Source organism: Podarcis melisellensis, assembly GCF_964234715.1.
Source record: "Podarcis melisellensis genome assembly, chromosome: 3".
Classification (NCBI taxonomy): domain Eukaryota; kingdom Metazoa; phylum Chordata; class Lepidosauria; order Squamata; family Lacertidae; genus Podarcis; species Podarcis melisellensis.
In genome coordinates this window covers 111,657,120-111,670,619 of record NC_138530.1, presented here as the reverse complement: position 1 = coordinate 111,670,619, position 13,500 = coordinate 111,657,120, and the positions used below count along the sequence as shown (strand labels likewise).

The 13,500-nt window shown below is 47.0% G+C and overlaps 1 protein-coding gene across 2 annotated transcripts in view; it reads left to right on the top strand.

The window, feature by feature from the left end:
* Positions 1–3,242, top strand: part of SIL1 (SIL1 nucleotide exchange factor) — a 61,607-nt gene extending 58,365 nt beyond the window's left edge. For both annotated transcript variants that reach the window (XM_081906374.1, XM_081906375.1), the window contains one exon: positions 2,812–3,242. In XM_081906374.1, coding sequence (XP_081762500.1) covers positions 2,812–3,165 — 354 coding nt within the window. In that variant the 3' untranslated portion in view covers positions 3,166–3,242. The remainder of the gene's footprint in view (positions 1–2,811) is intronic.
* The last annotated feature ends 10,258 nt before the right edge of the window (positions 3,243–13,500 follow it).

The following is a 13,500-nucleotide window of genomic DNA, read 5'->3' as shown; positions in this document are numbered from 1 at the left end:
TAATTTTATTTATACCCCGCCCATCTGTCTCGGTTTCCTCAGCCACTCTGGTCAGCTCCCAACAGAGGACTAAAAACAGAACAAAACACCAAACATTAAAAGCTTCCCTAAACAGGGCTGCCTTCAGATGTCTTCTAAAAGCCAGATAGTTGTTTATTTCCTTGACATCTGGTAGGAGGGCATTCAGCAGGGCGGGCGTCACCACCGAGAAGGCCCCGACACCCACCCGCCCCCTGTCCCCCCAAAACAGTACGTCTGTCTTGTCAGGATTCAACCTCAGTCGGTTAGCTGCCATCCATCCTCCAACCACCTCCAGGACCTTCACCGCCTTCACCGGTTCCGATTTGATAGAGAGGTAGAGCTTCGCCTTGCACTTCTGTGCATCAAATTCAAGATATAGCAAGTAGGAAAAGGCAAGGAGGGTGGGGTTGGATGGCAGAGTTCGCAGGTCTTGCAAAGAGCATCTGAGTGAGTCCGCTTTGACCACACCTCGAGTCTCTCGGGCCTGAATGGCCCCCTGGCTTTGCAGAATGCATTGCTTCTGTTCTGCTTGTCCTTTTGGCTCATGCACCCATTTCATCACCTAGCACCCTGTTTTCTACAGCTGCTGCAAACACGACTGTGGCCTGCTGCCTGCGTTGGGCTATTCCCAATGTGCAGGTTACAGCGAGGCATCTCAGGAAGTCTTTAGCGCAGCCCAAGATGCGGGGGAGCATAGCATGTTCCCAGGGCGCGTTCCCCTATAATTTGGCTGATTTGACTCTGTCTCGATGGGTTGAGAAGAGCAATCTTCCTTAATGATAATATAGTAGCTAGGAGATCCTTGCGATTAAGATCTAATTAATGAAGCACATATATAGCAATTACCACAGGAGGCTGCCAAGTAAAAAAAAAAAAGCGCAGGAATGCTTAAAAAAAAATACAGCACCCCAACTCCCTGAGCTTTGTCTCTCGCAGCACCATGCTGTAAGCAACCCTTTTATTGCACATGTTTGGCCGGCTGGCCGTGCCAATGCGGGAGTCTTGCCGCTGGAGCTCAGCTTCTTGGCTACGTTCACATTGATTCTTCCTGTGGAAGAAGAAGAGCAATTTCCTCTTTGACTACCACTGCAGTAGCCCTCATCTAGCAGGGGGAGCTTGATAAGCTTGGGGGAGCTTGGTTTTTGGGGGGCGATTGGGGTGAGCTCCCTGTGTGGGAAAGGCCTGTTTCCTCCTTTTTCTTCACACCTACCGTATTTTTCGCTCCATAAGGCACACCTACTTTTTTTGGGGGGGAGGGAATTCAAGAAAAAAATAATGCAGCTCTTGGGGGCTTTTGCAGGAGGTTGAGGACATGAGAGAGCCTCACTCTGTCCCTTCCCCCACCTCCCGCAAAAGCCAGGGATAGCCGCGCGAAGCCTCCGCAGAGCAGCGGGATGAAGGCTCCCTGCTGCCCTGCGGAGGCTTCGCGGGCTACCCCAGAGCTGCTCGACCCAAAGAGCAGGTTGGGGAGCAGCGGAAATGCTTGTGGGACTGGCAGTGGGGAAAGCCGAGTTTCCCTCACCACCAGCCCGAGGGAACCGGAAAGCTGTGTTCAGCCTTTCCACTGCTCCCTGAGCTTGTGGGGCTGGAAGGGAAGCCCGGGTCCCCCCTCCCAGCCCCAGGGACCACACATTCGCTCCATAAGACGCACAGACATTTCCCCTTAGGTTTTAAGAGGGAAAAAGTGTGTCTTATGGAGCGAAAAATACGGTAACTGCTGCCGCTTCCTTGTGGAAGCAACAGAAGGATGAAATAGATCGGACTAGGGACTCGGCTACACTAGCAAAGAAAAAGCGCTTTATATGCGTTGCATATGCATTATAGCACTGTGACACCAGATGGCGCTGTGGAGTTCTGTTTTTCCCAATCCAATTTCTCATGCAAAGTTTACAACGCGTTTAACTGAAATGCTTCTTTAATGTGTCTAGATCCAGCCCGGGTTGCAGCCAGCTTCTGGTCTGGTTGATTTCAATCCTTAGAAGAGCTTCTCCTTTCCTTTCCTTTAAGGGTTACACATCGTGGATGTTTGCAAATTGGATTTCAAAACAGCAAAAGGCCCGGTGATAAAACTGCTAGCACATTTGCAAAGCGAAGCAGCGTCCAAGGTGGTTGAAATAAATAAGAGAACTTGACGATGACTCCTTTGTTGAAGAATGGAAGCTTTTTTTGGACTGTTTAAAGAAATATATACCGTATTTTTGACCATAAGACACACCTAGTTTTTAGAGGAGGAAAACAAGAAAAAAAATATTCTGAACGAAACAGTGGATGTATGATTTTTATGGTTCATGCTCTGGCAGCCTCCTTTATCGCTAGAGTCCCCTATCTCCTCTCCTGATCGCTTGCTGATCAGCTGCTAAGCAGCTTTGTTTCAACACCCCATTCCCTCTTTCTAAAAAAAAACACAGAATCTGCTTTTCACCCCTGGGCAATTGGGCTCCAGGGAACACGCATTCGCTTCATAGGACGCACAGACATTTCCCCTTACTTTTTAGGAGGAAAAAAGTGCGTCTTATGGAGCGAAAAATACGGTAAATATGACGAATTCATGAGCAGAATTTGACATATGAGCAACAGAAGGAATGAGAGAATACAGCATTGAAGATATTGTGCAGAAGGGGGGTGGGAAGAGAAATTAAAAAACCGCAGAAAATGGGGTGGGAAGTTGGAAAAAGACGGATTTATGTATTGAAGTATATATGTTAAGCTTTTGAAAAATTAACAAAAAGTTATTACCAAAATCAAATAAATGAAAGTGCAGGATAATAATTTTAAGGAACTTTATTGCAGCTGTCGCTCAAGGATTTGCCGGATGACGACGACCAGTTCCGGGAGAGAGCCCAGCAATACAGCCAAGTGATCTTGCTCCCAGCCATTGTCGAACAAGGCTGGTGCGGGATAATTCCTAACCTCCTGAGGATGCCAGAGCACGATGCCAGGGAGAAGGTTTTGAAGACTGTGCATGTTCTGCTAGCTTCCTGCAGGGACAGCTACAAAGCCGATCACAGCCTCAGCCATACACTGAGCCTCCTTCGCCAAGAATACGAAGTGCTGGCGGCGGACGAACAAAAGGAAGGAGAAGATGACGGCTATTTTAAGGAAGTCCTCGGCTCTATAAATAGCCTGGCCCAGCAGCTGAAATGAAGACTTTACCCTAGCCTTGCTGTGAGACGTTCGCTGGTACATTTGGGGACGTTGCGCAGAATAAACCACTGAACAAACCTTTTGGCTTTGTGCAGTCCCTTAGGTGGCGAGTAAGCCCATGCGCTCATTGCAGAGCGAAGACTAGCTTCGTATGTGCAGTCGATGGTGTCTTTTATTTCGGGAAATCGCCATAAGAAGCAGGTTTAAGGTGTCCCTGCAGTCGTCACCTGCGAAAAGAAGAGCCCCGCATTTCAAAACAACTCTCTGGCGGGGAAATGGTCTTTACAAAGGAGTTCAGCCAGCGCATGGAGTTGGTTTGAGCAAGTCTGCTGCCTTAGTCACGTCAATCGAAATATTTTTAGAATGTGAGTATTAAGAAGGGCGAGTGTATCCGACTTTTTCTTTTTCTTATTTGGAAAGGCAACTTCCTGTGAAAAAAGATTTTACTCCAATTGTTCAAGATGCTTTCTTTAACTGTTGTCTTTTTCCTGTATATTTTTAAAGCCAGTTCCAACTTTCTGGTTTTTGTCCGTAGTTCCGTTGTTAAAAAACATTCTTCGGTTAGTCCAACACTTGATTTTGCTCTTCCAGCTGGAACCCGGCAGTAAAGGGGACTGAACGGTGGATTGTGTAGAAAGGTTTTACTCCCCAAAAACCCATCTAGCTCGAACTATTTTTCAAACTATGTTCTGCGGGCTCCTCCTTGGCTGTTTGTCAGGCAGTTCCTCAGGTGAGAAGATCGGTCATAATAATAATAATAATAATAATAATAATAATAATATTTGTATCCTGCCCATCTGACTCTGGACGGCTTCCAACAAAGATTAAAAATACATTAAAATGTCACACATTAAAAACTTCCCTGAATAGGGCAGCCTTCAGGTGTCTTCTAAATGTCAGGTAGTTGTTTATCTTTTTGACATCTGGTGGGAAGGTGTTCCACAGGGTGGGTGCCACTACCGAGAAGGCCCTCCTCCTGCTTCCCTGTAGCTTTGCTTCTCGCAGTGAGGGAACCGCCAGAAGGCCCTTGGAGCCGGACCTCAGCGTCTAGGCAGAACGATGAGGGTGGAGACGCTCCTTCAGGTCTATGGGGCCAAGGCCATTTAGGGCTTTAAAGGTCGGCAGCAACACTTTGAATTGTGCTCTGAAACGTACTGGGAACCAATGTAGATCCTTCAAGACCGGTGTTATGTGGTCTCGGCAGGCACTCCCAGTCATCAGTCTAGCTGCCGCATTCTGGATTAGTTGTAGTTTCCGGGTCACCTTCATAGGTAGCCCCACATAGAGCATGTTGCAGTAGTCCAAGCGGGAGATAACTAGAGCATGCACCGCTCTGGCGAGACAGTCCGCAGGCAGATAGGGTCTCAGCCTGCGTACCAGGTGGAGCTGGTAGACAGCTGCCCTGGACACAGAATTGACCTGTGCCTCCGTGGACAGCTGTGAGTCCAGAGTGACTCCCAGGCTGCACACCTGGTCCTTCAGGGGCACAGTTACCCCATTCAGGACCAGGGAGTCCTCCACAGCAGCCTACCCCCCTGTCCGCCCAAAACAGTACTTCTGTCTTGTCAGGATTCAACCTCAATCCATTAGCCACCATCCATCCTCCAACCACCTGGATCTCACTCAGAACAAGATGGGAACTGTCTCACAGGCTGTTGCCAGGCAACAGCTCCTTCCTCACCTGAGCAGCTGGAAGTGTGATGGAAGCAGTTTCTAGGCAGCACTGCCAAAATATTAGTTGTAGTTTCCGGGTCACCTTCAAAGGTAGCCCCACGTAGAGCGTGTTGCAGTAGTCCAAGCGGGAGATAACTAGAGCATGCACCACTCTGGTGAGACAGTCCGCAGGCAGATAGGGTCTCAGCCTACGTACCAGATGGAGCTGGTAGATAGCTGCCCAGGATACAGAATGGACCTGCACCTCCATGGACAGCTGTGACTCCAAAATGGCTCCCAGGTTGCGCACCTGGTCCTTCAGGGGCGCAGTTACCCCACTCAGAACCAGGGAGTCCTCCACACCCGCCCGCCTCCTGTCCCCCCAAAACAGTACTTCTGTCTTATCAGGATTCAACCTCAGCCACCATCCATCCTCCAACCGCCTCCAGACACTCACACAGGACCTTTACCGCCTTCACTGGTTCTGATTTGAAAGAGAGGTAGAGCTGGGTATCATCTTCATATTGATGGACACCCAGTCCAGACCCCCTGATGATCTCTCCTTGCGGCTTCATGTTAAAAAGCATGGGGGAGAGGACAGAACCCTGAGGCACCCCACAAGTGAGAGCCCAGGGATCTGAACACTTATCCCCCACCACACAGTAAAAGCAGATGAGTTGCTCTTAAAGACATCTTGTCCATTATTGAACTTTCCCTGCAATGTGCAGCTGCAGGTTGGGGTGGCTTTTTAAGATGTGCTCTGTCAATTCTTCTTAATTAAATTTCTATACTGCCCTTCTTTCAAGGATCACAGGGCGGTTTGCAACATAAAAACACAAAAATACACAACATGGTAACAAATGAAAACAACACCCCCCGCAACACAGTTTATCAGGTCACCGGTTGTTTAGTTAGCCCGAAGGAGAAGAGGAATGTTTTTGCATGGAGCCTAAAGATACGTAACGAAGGTGCCACGCGAGTCTCCCTAGGGAGAACATTTCACAAACAGGGAGCCACCACAGAGAAGGCATGTTCTCATGTTGCCACCCTCCGGACCTTTCGTGGAGGAAGCACACAAAGAAGGGCTTCAGGTGATGATTGCAGGGTCTGGGTTGGTTCATATGGGGAGAGGCAATGCTGTCCTGAGCCATTTTTGGCTTTGCAGTCGTACCTTGGTTGTCAAACACCTTGGAACTTGGATGTTTTGGCTCCCGAACGATCAAAACCTGGAAGTGACTGTTCTGGTTTTCAAACGTTCTTTTGGAAGCCGAACGTCCGGCAGGGCTTCTGCGGCTTCTGATTGGCTGCAGGAGCTTCCTGCAGCCAATCGGAAGCTGCGCCTTGGTTTTCAAACGTTTTGGAAGCCGAACGGACTTCCTGAACGGATTCCATTTGACTTCCGAGGTACCCCTGTATTACTGTTATTTTGTTTAGTATGCCATTATGAAGGTTCTAACTGCGTTTTTCAACTCGACCAATTCTGCCCTGGTGGCATCTCACCTGTGACTCTACTCCTTTCCTCAATAACCCAAAGCGTTCAGATCACCCAGTGAACTTCAGAGCTGAGTGCAGATTTGAACCCTGGTCTCCCAGGTCCTACACCACAACCACTACACCACAATGGCTCTGCCCAGTAGGTATACATATCAGTACATGATCCTATTTCTGGCATTACAGACAGCTCCACTGAGTGCTGGAGTCGGACTTAGTTCGTATCTTTTGGTGAACAAATGCTTCCAAAATCCAAATGTCTGTGATTTAACAGGGCTGTGGGCCGAAGTACCCGTCTGCTAATCTGTAAAAAGTAACTAATCCTGGAAGTAGCTTAAGCAATAAGGCCAGGACACATGGCAGAGAAGGTATGTCTCGAAAACTGCCCATTTAAAAATCTTTCCACTGTCTACTGAGGTTCGTTGATCTCCCCCTTGCCTAATTAGGTAGTCAGCACAAGCCAAACTGTAAAAAAAGATGGATTGTCTGTGTACATTTCCTCAAACTGTGCAGCTGTGGTGGGCTCTGGGTGACCTTTCGACGTGCATAGATCTTCGGAAGGTGAGATCTGTGAGTCCCACTTCAAACACTGAGTGGGGGTTGAGAAACCCAAATGTCTTAAAATTCTGCAAGCTATACATTTCAGGAAGTGCATTCATTAGCTCTCAGGGCCATTTGATGTGCAGACAGGTATTTTTAGGCTGCGATCCTATGCACGCTTTTGTTATTTGAAATCGGGGGTTTGCTTCCAAGTAAACACACACAGGATTGCACTGGTAGAGCTATACAGTGGTACCTTGGCTGTCGAACTTAATCTGCTCCGGGAGTTCATTCAACACCCAAAACTGTCGCGGCTTCCAATTGGCTGCAGGAGCTTCCTGCACTCAAGTAGAAGCTACATTGGATATTCGGCTTCTGGAAAACGTTCACAAACCAGAACGCTTACTTCTGGGTTTGCAGCGTTCAGGAGCCGATTTATTCTACAATTAAGCCCTTCAACAACCAATGTACCACTGCATGTTCGTTGCATTTTTCATTGCTGGCTTCCTGGTACATCTTTTCCCTACTCAATTGGCCTGCTTTCAAAATGAACATTTGCTTCTTTTTATCCATCACTATTTTAGCATGGGACGTGGGTGGCGCTGTGGGTTAAACCACAGAGCCTAGGACTTGCCGATTAGAAGGTCGGCGGTTCGAATCCCCGCAATGGGCTGAGCTCCCGTTGCTCGGTCCCTGCTCCGGCCAACCTAGCAGTTCGAAAGCACGTCAAAGTGCAAGTAGATAAATAGGTACCTCTCCGGCGGGAAGGTAAACAGCATTTCCGTGCCCTGCTCTGGTTCGCCAGAAGCGGCTTAGTGATGCTGGCCACATGACCCGGAAGCTGTACGCCGGCTCCCTCGGCCAACAAAGCGAGATGAGCGCCGCAACCCCACAGTCGGCCATGACTGGACCTAATGTTCAGGGGTCCCTTTACCTCTACCTTTATTTTAGCATGTGCCTCATATGCACATGTTCAATAGCGCATGAAAAATATCCAGCCCCTCGAAAACGATGTATGATTTGTGCTGGGCTGCAAAGCCCAATGTACAGGCTGCAACTACTACCGAAATAAATTTATGCCAGTTGGAGGTGAAGTGGAGAGCCTCCTTCTAAAAGTGAATGGATAGCACTTGGCTTTTTATCGATCGGGTTATTTTAAGGCTTAACAGCTAATAGCCCTTTCCTTTTTAGGCTCGGAGATATTTGTTCCTTTTTGCAGATTCCACACATTTGCTTCTTGCTATTTAAGTAGCAGAAGTAATTATACACATTGATTTTCTTTCCAGTGGCATTTGGGTTGTTTATCTTTAATGGAGGGGGGAGGGGGGGAGATGAAGGGATTTTACAGGAAATGTTCCCTAGAGAACAGTATGTGATTATTAGAAGCAGTAAAACATCAGAGATTCAGAATATGTCAGACTTTTGGCAGCAGACACCGGGTGCCACTTACAAGGAAAGGCCACGCTCGTTGTTTCCAACAGTTCCTGCCTAGTAGAAGATGTGGATAACCTGTGGCCTTTCAGATGATGCTAAGGACATAAGAAGAACCCATTAGACCAGGGCAATGGTCCATCTATTCTAGCATCCTATTCTCACAGTGGCCAACCCAATGCCGGTGGGAAACCCATAAGGATTGTTGGAACTCCAGCCTCAGCCAGCAATGACAAATGGGCAGGAATTCTGGGAGTAGAGATGCAGATTCTTGACGCCTTCCAGAGCAAGGGGATGGAAGAAGTTCTCTTCCTCCTCTTGTGTTAGGTAAAGTAACCATTAGGTCCAGTCGTGACCGACTCTGGGGTTGCGGCGCTCATCTCACTTTATTGGCCGAGGGAGCCGGCGTACAGCTTCCGGGTCATGTGGCCAGCATGACTAAGCCGCTTCTGGTGAACCAGAGCAGCGCATGGAAACGCTGTTTACCTTTCCGCCGGAGCGGTACCTGTTTATCTACTTGCACTTTGACGTGCTTTTGAACTGCTAGGTTGGCAGGAGCAGGGACCGAGCAACGGGGGCTTACCCCTTCGCGGGGATTCGAACCGCCGACCTTCTGATCGGCAAGTCCTAGGCTCTGTGGTTTAACCCACAGCACCACCCGCATCCCCCTTTTGTGTTGCACGCTTCTGATTCAGTTGTCACTTGAGTCGTTTTTTAAAAAAATGTGCAAGAGTATTGCAGGACTCCCAATTTACCCTGAGCAGTTGGATTTGAAAGGCAAGGAACATGGTCAACTCGTATTTCCCACGCTAAGCCCAGTGGAGGAAAGTCTGGCTAAAACTGTAATAAGTAAATAAACTCCAACTATGTCTCTCTAAAGTAGGTGAGATTGCTAGTAAGGTGAAGGCTTACTGGGAAATGATATGTAATGAAATGAAAAGGATGTTTAAAGTAACTTTCGTAACCAAAACAACAAATAAGCTTTTCTCGTGGGAATTATAGGGACAGAACTACCTAAAATGTATAGAAACTTATTCATGTACAGCGGCAAGAATGTTACTTGCCCAAAAATGGAAAGATGAAGGAGTCCCTGTTGGTTTCTGCTTTCTTCTCTGTGCAGCGAAGTGCTTGTCACGAGACAGGTTGTTTACATTCCACAGTAAATGCACTGTTGGGTTTCTCACAGGAACGGAGACTGGATGTGACGTACACTGGTTTCCTGTTTTTCACTGTTCTTTGCAGTTTCACTTTGTGAGAATCTCTCCGTGCTTTAGAGGAGAGAGGATGCCTTTCTCTGCTCCGGCAGAGGGAAGATGTTTTTCTGTAACTTACCAGCTTTGAAATGTAAATAAAGCAATATAGAGTATGTTGGCACGTACTTTTCATCATTCCGCTGTGCACGGGACACTGCTTATCTCCAACATTTGGTTCCGGGCCCAGAAAAACGCAGTGTTTTGAGAATGGACTCCAGAAGTCGGGCTCCTGGCAAAGGAACAAAGGAGCAAAGAAACGGAGTGCCGGCAGAGGATCGGAACAGCGGCAGAGGGACAGATTGCACGGTATCTGCTCTGTGCATCAAAATGATTGATGTGAGGTATGTGCTACTGCTCCGGGCAGCCTGCCAGCTTCTAATTAATGGCTTTAAGGCTGGACTTTGAACTTTTAAAGCCGTTTTCTACGGCACAAGCGTAGTGGCTTGGATGGCTGGGAAAGTGAAAGTAACTTTGAATTTGCCTTTGGAATGAGGTTTGAAGCACAGACGCAGCCAGTATAAAGCAGCTTGATTTAAAGCAGCAGAGATGGCTAGCTGCACAAAGCTAGCTGATGCTCTTGGGATTCCTAAGCTCAATAAGAAAAACTATGCGGACTGGGTTTTGTATGCAGAGGCTATTCTGCGGAAAGAGGGTCTGTTTGAGGTGATTACAGACAACCCCCCAGCTCCAATTACAGATGCATGGGAAGCTAAGGATTCCAAAGCAAGGGGAACTCTTACGTTGATAGTATCCCCAGAAGAGCTCTGTCTATTGCGTGATAAGACCTCAGCCAGAGAAATTTGGGATGCTTTGAGAGAGGCTCACTTGAGGACAGAAGCTGGATCCACTATGTTTTACTTTAACAAGCTGCATAATATGGCTCTTGCTGAAGGTGGAGATGTGCGTATACATCTGATGGAGATGCAGAATCTGAGACATGAGCTGCAACAGAGAGGACTCAACTTTCCAGAGGCTGTGTATTCCTTCATGATACTACAATCTTTGGGTTCAGGTTGGGAGTCTGTTGCAACCCAGATTGCTGTACAGCCAACTGCTCAGCTGACAGTGGACTATGTTACTGCCGTGATTCAGAATGAAGCAGATCGCCGGGGTGCTGGCTGCATGGGAAAGGGGGAGTCTTCACAGACGTCATCCCATAGTGCAGTGGAACCACCAGATGGCGCCAAAGCTTTGAAGGCAGTGAAATGCTACTCGTGTGGACGTCTAGGCCATATGAAGAGGGAATGCAAATATCCCAAGGCCAAGACAGAGCAGCGCAGCGAAAGCTCATCGCGTGGAAAAGGCCGAGGCAAAGGCAAAGGTCCAGTGTCCAGGACAACGCAGCACAAGGCAATGGTCTCACGCTTCACACCAAAGGTTGCAGAGGTCCAGAAGACGTCTAGATCTTTCTTCGTTGTTGATTCAGCGGCAACGCATCACATGTGCAACGATAAGCGACTGTTCGTGTCTTTTACACCGCAGGAAGGTGCGATTCACCAGGCGGATGACCACACAATTCCCAGTAAAGGCTACGGAACTGTTGTTCTTCACAGTTTGGACTTATCGATACAGAATGTGCTTTATGTGCCGGATGCCAAACATAATCTGCTCAGCGTTGGACAGCTGAATGAGTGGAACATTGACGTTTCCTTTAAGAACAAAAGGTGCATCATCACAAAGAAAAATGATTATGTGTTGTATGCTGAATTTGTTGATCGTTTGTTTGTTTTGTATTATGATGATGTTGTGCAGGATGACACTTGTTGCATTGCAGGTTCTAACAAAAGTTTGCATGCAGAATGTATTCACGATTTTCATCGAAAATTTGGTCATTTGCATTTTGAGGCAGTATCTAAAATGCTTGCCTTGGTTGAAGGTATGACTATTAAACCCTGCAGGTACCACATGAAGTGCAAGGCATGCGCAGCAAACAAGGTGAAAATGGCTGCGAAAGGTAAGGTGTCTAGTAGGCAAGCTACAGAACCATACCAAATTTTTCATGCTGATTTGGTTGGACCACTAGCGCCCTCTTTGGGTGGAAATAGGTACTTCATGGTTCTCCTTGATGCATTTTCCAGGTATATTTTTGTGTACAATCTCAAGCAGAAATCAGAGGCTTTTCCTAGGTTCAAGGAATTCTGTGCTTGGTTGGGAAATGTGCATGGTAAGAAGATAAAGATTCTTTTCACTGACCGGGGGGGAGAATTCACTTCTCAGCAGTTTGAAGCTTTTCTGGCTGAGAAAGGAATTCAACACGATTTGTCTAGTCCTCGCTCGCCATGGCAGAATGGACTTGCGGAACGGGCAAATCAGACATTGCTTCAAGGGTTAAAAACCTTGCTGCATGATGCCAACCTTCCAGAGAGTTATTGGGCTGAATCTCTCTCGTGTTTTGTTTACAGTTACAATCGCAGGTTATCTTCAGCGATTGGTTGTACCCCCTATGAGAAGATGTTTGGCAAGAAGCCATACATCAAACACATGAAAATTTTTGGTTCTGACATGTGGGTTCACTCACCACAAAACTCCAAGTTAGACAAGCGTGGATTGCATGGTATCTTTCCAGGTTATCAGAAAGGGTCTTACAGAATAATGATGACTGACTCTAAGGAAATTAAGCTCACAAGAAGTGTTGAGTACAATGCCAAGTGGGGGGAGAATGTGGGAATTTTCCAATGTTATCCTGATGACAGTGATGAGACTGAGGATAGTCAAAAGCAACCGCAACAACCCACACCCACTGATGAAGGTTCTGATTCTGAGTCTGAAACTGAATCGGGTGATTCAGAGGATTTCAAGAGTGCGAAAGCCTCTATGCGACCCTCTGAAAGCTCTGATCAAGAATTGGAGGAACCATTGTTCACAATAGGTCGTTTTTCTCCTAAGAAGGAAGAGGAGAATGTTGAAGACTTAAGGCTAATTCGCAGGTCACAGAGAGCCACAAAAGGCAGACCTCCAAAGAGATTTGCTGATGAGTTTGCTAAGATAGCAGTAGCAGCTGTTAAAAGCTCCAAGAAGGTATTTGAACCTTCAAGTTTCCAAGAAATCCAGGATTTGGATTCAAAGGAAGCTGAGCCATGGTTAAATGCCATGAAGGCTGAGCTTGATTCCTTGGAAAGGAACAAAACATGGGAGCTAGTTCCAGTAGTTCCAGGAATGAAACTGCTTGGAAGCAAATGGGTCTTCAAAGCGAAGACTGATCAAAATGGCAAGATAGTCAGACACAAAGCCAGATTGGTAGCCAGAGGTTTTGCACAGGTACCAGGTGAAGACTATCACGAGACCTACTCACCCACAGCGAGGTATGAGAGCATTAGGCTTATGCTCAAGCTAGCTGCAGAGGAAAATCTACACATTAGTCACCATGATGTGAATACAGCTTTTCTGTACGGATCTCTAAATGAATCACTTTATATGCTTCCACCTGATGGCGTACAGGTAAAACAGGGATTTGTTTGTGCTCTGAAGAAGTCCCTTTATGGTCTCAAACAAAGTGCACGGTGTTGGCACACAAAACTCACTGAAGTATTGTTTTCTCTAGGTTTTCAGCAAGGGAAAGCTGATCCATGTGTATTTGTCAAAGAGGAGGGGCAAAAGAAACTGTATTGTTTGTTTTATGTTGATGATCTTTTATTCTTTTGGAAAGATGTCACAATGTACAATAACGCCCTAGCTCAACTGAAAGAGCACTTTGATATGAAAGATCTTGGTGAGGTAAACAACTACCTATCTCTAGAAATAGAGAGAGATCAAGATGGTAACATTCTAGTACACCAGTCACGGAAAATTGCTGATGTGTTAAGCAAACTAAACCTGATGGATGCTAACCCTGTAGACACACCGATGACAACAGGTTATCAGGTAGATGACACTGAAGAAGCATTTTCTGACACTACACTGTACAGAAGTGTGCTAGGCAAACTAAACTTCATTGCCAGATGTTCAAGACCAGACATTGCTGTTAGCT